This window comes from Nomia melanderi, chromosome 6 (assembly GCF_051020985.1).
Source record: "Nomia melanderi isolate GNS246 chromosome 6, iyNomMela1, whole genome shotgun sequence".
Taxonomy (NCBI): domain Eukaryota; kingdom Metazoa; phylum Arthropoda; class Insecta; order Hymenoptera; family Halictidae; genus Nomia; species Nomia melanderi.
In genome coordinates, this window is record NC_135004.1 from 4,713,597 (window position 1) to 4,717,667 (window position 4,071).

A 4,071-nucleotide genomic window follows, 5' to 3' on the forward strand; every position below is an offset into this window, starting at 1 on the left:
TGCACATAATTCTCAAAGCGAATCTACACGAAATATATGAACACATTGCAACCACTCGTCACTATTTAATCCCCGAAAAACCACCGTATAATTTTATATTTCCACATTTAGTGTCATACGTTACAATGATATTATTTATTACATACATACAAGTATTTATAATAACGTGTTGAAGGCAGTAAATTCTGTTATAAAATTATTCTTATTAAATTATAATGACTTTTTTCTGTGTTTCGCATATATTTTATTAATGTTGTATTATTTAATCGCAGGAATTCAAATATTAAAGGGCTGTACATTGCGAAGGACAAAAATATTGCCGGCAAATTAGTCGAAGCGTTTCCCAGCAGATGGCAGCATCGCCTAAGCACAGGCTCGCCGCCGATATAGTTTGGCGTGGTGGTGGGAGAAGCAGTATGGCGCAGAATCGCATGCACAGTCGATTGCACGACGTTGAGATGGTTTAGTGCCGCCTGTAACTTCGTGTTAGAAAGGTGAGCATTCAATGGTCAACGTCGACGAATTGGACGCCGATTCCATTTGTACAAAATGAGGTACGTTCCGGTTTTAATGGATTCTGACACGATTGTTCGCGAGCATGCTTTTATCGACCCAAGTCTTTGTTTCTGTAACCACTTTCATGTTACTCGTACGCGGGAAAAATCGTTTGTTTACGCCGACGTCTGTGATTACAAATAAATTTCGCAAAGGGGTACTCAAGAAGTATCTCAAGTAGTAATATTATTATACTAAAACAATTCGTTACATCCGTAATTACCAAAATATGAAATGAATTACGATACTGTTCTTGTAGTGTATTGCTTTGCGTATTGGACTTCCATTCCAGAGGTCACAGGTTCGATTCCAAGTGTATTTCAGAATCTTTTTTTATCAAATTTTTCTTTACTTATTTATCGCTTATTTTACAAACATGACGATATGTATATGGAAGTATTTAAAAAATTAACTAGATAAAATATATAGCAATTGAATTAGTTTGAAGTGTATGAATGTTTCACTGAAGATACCGCATCCAATTTAATCCTAATGTCGTATTTATTTGAAAATCAGAAATAAGACACGTCCAACCGCGAGGAAGTAATTGTCTACTTTGATTATAATAGACATTTAGTATGTCCGATATATTTCTATTCGTAGAATACATATCCAAGAACACAGGAAAACGATGAAATCGTAACAGCCGGGTCAAACAATTTTCAACCGAACCGCCATTCCGTGACAAAACCCGAAGATGCCGTTCACGGCCGATGCCGCGGCTAGCCAGATTCAGGAGCGGCTGAAGAATCTCTACCACCTAGTGCACGAGATCGAGACGCAGCGGGTGCGATCGGAACACAATTTGAACAACATCATAAAGACCTACGACAAGGTGACACCAGAGGACAAGGTGTCGCCCTACTACCAGCAGAAGCTGAAGAACTTGTACAGTGCAGCGGTGGGGGATGCCCAACAAGAGGAGGAGATTCTGCGCAAGGCGTTGGGAAAGATCAACGAAATTCGGGCGATCAGGAACGAGCGACGTATACAGGCCCGCAACGCCGGCAATAAAGAAACGATCAGGCGCGGTGCTCTGATGAAAATGTTGTTGAGCACCGCGCAGACCTTGCCGCTCTATGTGGGGAAGACGCCAGGAGCGAAACCGCCACCCCTCTGCGGAGCGATTCCAGCGGAGCCAACATACATAGCAAAGATGGGCGACATGGTGGCGGCCTTGGTGAAAGGATCCGAGGAAGAAGAGAACTGGATCTTAGCGGAAGTGGTACAGTTCAATCCCACCACGAACAAGTACGAAGTGGACGATATCGACGAGGAGCAAAAGGACAGGCACACTCTGTCGAGGAGAAGAGTGGTGCCACTACCGTTGATGAGAGCCAACCCAGAGACTGATCCCCACGCCCTCTTCCCGAAAGGGTCTATCGTGATGGCGTTATATCCTCAAACGACCTGTTTCTACAAGGCTGTGGTGAATCAATTGCCTACCACCGCCACGGAAGAATACGAGGTTCTATTCGAGGACGCGACCTACGCGGACGGCTACTCCCCCCCGTTGAACGTTGCTCAGCGTTACGTGATCTCGATCAAGGAGAGCAAAAAGAACAAGAGCCAATGTTGAACGATACCACTGCTACAGTATTATTACCCCAATTCTCGCGCTTGTTGCTGGTAGTACCTTTCGTTTTTATATCGTGGATGTTTATTGGAAATAAAGTTCATGATTTTCAACTGCCGATATGTTACTGTGGACATGGACAGAGGAGGGCAACACGGACGTAGCTATCCGAACCTTCTATTAACGCCGATCCTCAACTGAGAAACTTGGCGCGGATTCTGTTCCAATGTAATTATTCCGTTGCCACGTATCGGTATTTTTATCGGAACCGCGTGGATTGTCGTTAAGCTGGATCTCGTACGGCGATCCGGGAAATAAGCACGTACTGACAGTTAGGGCCCCATTTCCGCGATATTCCTCCTTCCCGGGGGGTAATTGGCGTACATTATACGACGATAATAGCGGCAGCCTTATACCATGCGGGTGGACCTTAACCTGGTCCCGCCTGACCTTTCGTGGAATCGGTTCTCCGTGACTGTCCGACCGGGCAATTTCTTCCTGTACGGAATAAATCTTCTCCTTCGAGCTAGCACGACGAAGACAGGGGGTGCGGAGGACGAGGGGTGGGACTGTGGAGGGAATAAGAGAACTGGTTTCGACGCAAGCGAGATTGAAAGGCGAAAAAGAGAGCGCGGAGCGAAAGAGAGTGCCGTTCAATAATTGATTCAATAATCGGTGGCTGCCGCCAGACATCAAAGAGACTCAGTACTCGCTTCGAACCTTCGACAGATAGGATGGCCAATCTTCGTTTATTATTTAGTCTAACTAGCCCTGCGTGAAATATCGTAAAAAACGCGACATTCGGTTTTTAACGTATCAACACGTACTTCATCGTCGAACACTTCGCCAAAAAATTGTTTCGGTTACTTTTAATCGCTTTCAGGAAAAATTATATGTGGATTGCGAGGGGAATAGACTAAGTGTAAGCGTGTTTGTTAACGACTTATGTAGATGTAAGAATTTTATAGTCTGCGCCTCTTATTTCTCTTGATGAAATAAAAAATGTTGGTGCTTACCTTGCTTTTATTCTTTCGCGATCGTTATCATGATATAGTGTAAAAAGCGTCATAACGTCTAAGGTATATTTTTAGAAGCTTAGATTAGTATTGCATTACTTTAAAGTTATATTCAATTTGGAAATTGCATGCACTTTTGAAATTCTGTATATAATTTTACTTCGTAGATATATTAAATATGTTTCCATCATGCGAAGTCTTTGTTACAGACACTTGTATGGAATATTGTAACGTATGCAGCATTTACTTCGATTTATGTTATATGAACTTGGGTAAGCTTTAGTAATATACACATAATTATAATTACCTGCCTCTATTTTCATGTCTGTATTTAATGTCTTCGCGTGAACTGAGCATTTTTCGGGATCATTTATTTATGTACAAATTTTAGAATAATCATTTGATTCATACTGAAATCTACTTATTAAGATTTATGCGTCAATTAAAAATCTCAGGAATAATGAATGACGATGATTATATGTATGTTGAAGTTTATCATTCTCTACTTGATAAATATAATATCATAAATCATTTGGTAATTCATGTTAATTTAAATACCTCGAACATTTTTACTTGTTGTTTAAGCATTTTTGCACAGCCAGTACTTCTCATTATTGGCTCTCGTTCGAATGTAAACTAAAGGAATTGAACACTTATGAAAATACTTGGCGCATGTACAAAAATTGAGATCGTTAATGAGAAAGATCTCAAGTCGTGTAAAATCGAATTACATATTCTGTTTTTCAATTAAAGGAAACTTGTTCGACCTCCTTCAAAAATGGAACTCATGCTTCGGGTGGTTCATAGTAAGAGTTCCTTTGAAGAAACGAATATGATTTGATCTTCCACAAAATTGTCTACGAAAAGCGACAATTCACCGTTTCATCGACAATGTTGGTGCTTCGGGGCAGCTTACGTTCTTCG

At 41.2% G+C, this 4,071-nt stretch overlaps 1 protein-coding gene across 1 annotated transcript; it reads left to right on the plus strand.

Moving 5' to 3' along the window:
• The first annotated feature begins 404 nt into the window (after positions 1-404).
• On the plus strand, positions 405-3,678 carry Sgf29 (SAGA-associated factor 29). Its single transcript, XM_031978700.2, has 2 exons — positions 405-554; positions 1,159-3,678. Exon 2 carries the CDS (start codon positions 1,253-1,255, stop codon positions 2,132-2,134), a length of 882 nt encoding a protein of 293 aa, XP_031834560.1. The 5' UTR covers positions 405-554; positions 1,159-1,252; the 3' UTR covers positions 2,135-3,678.
• Positions 3,679-4,071: the final 393 nt, after the last annotated feature.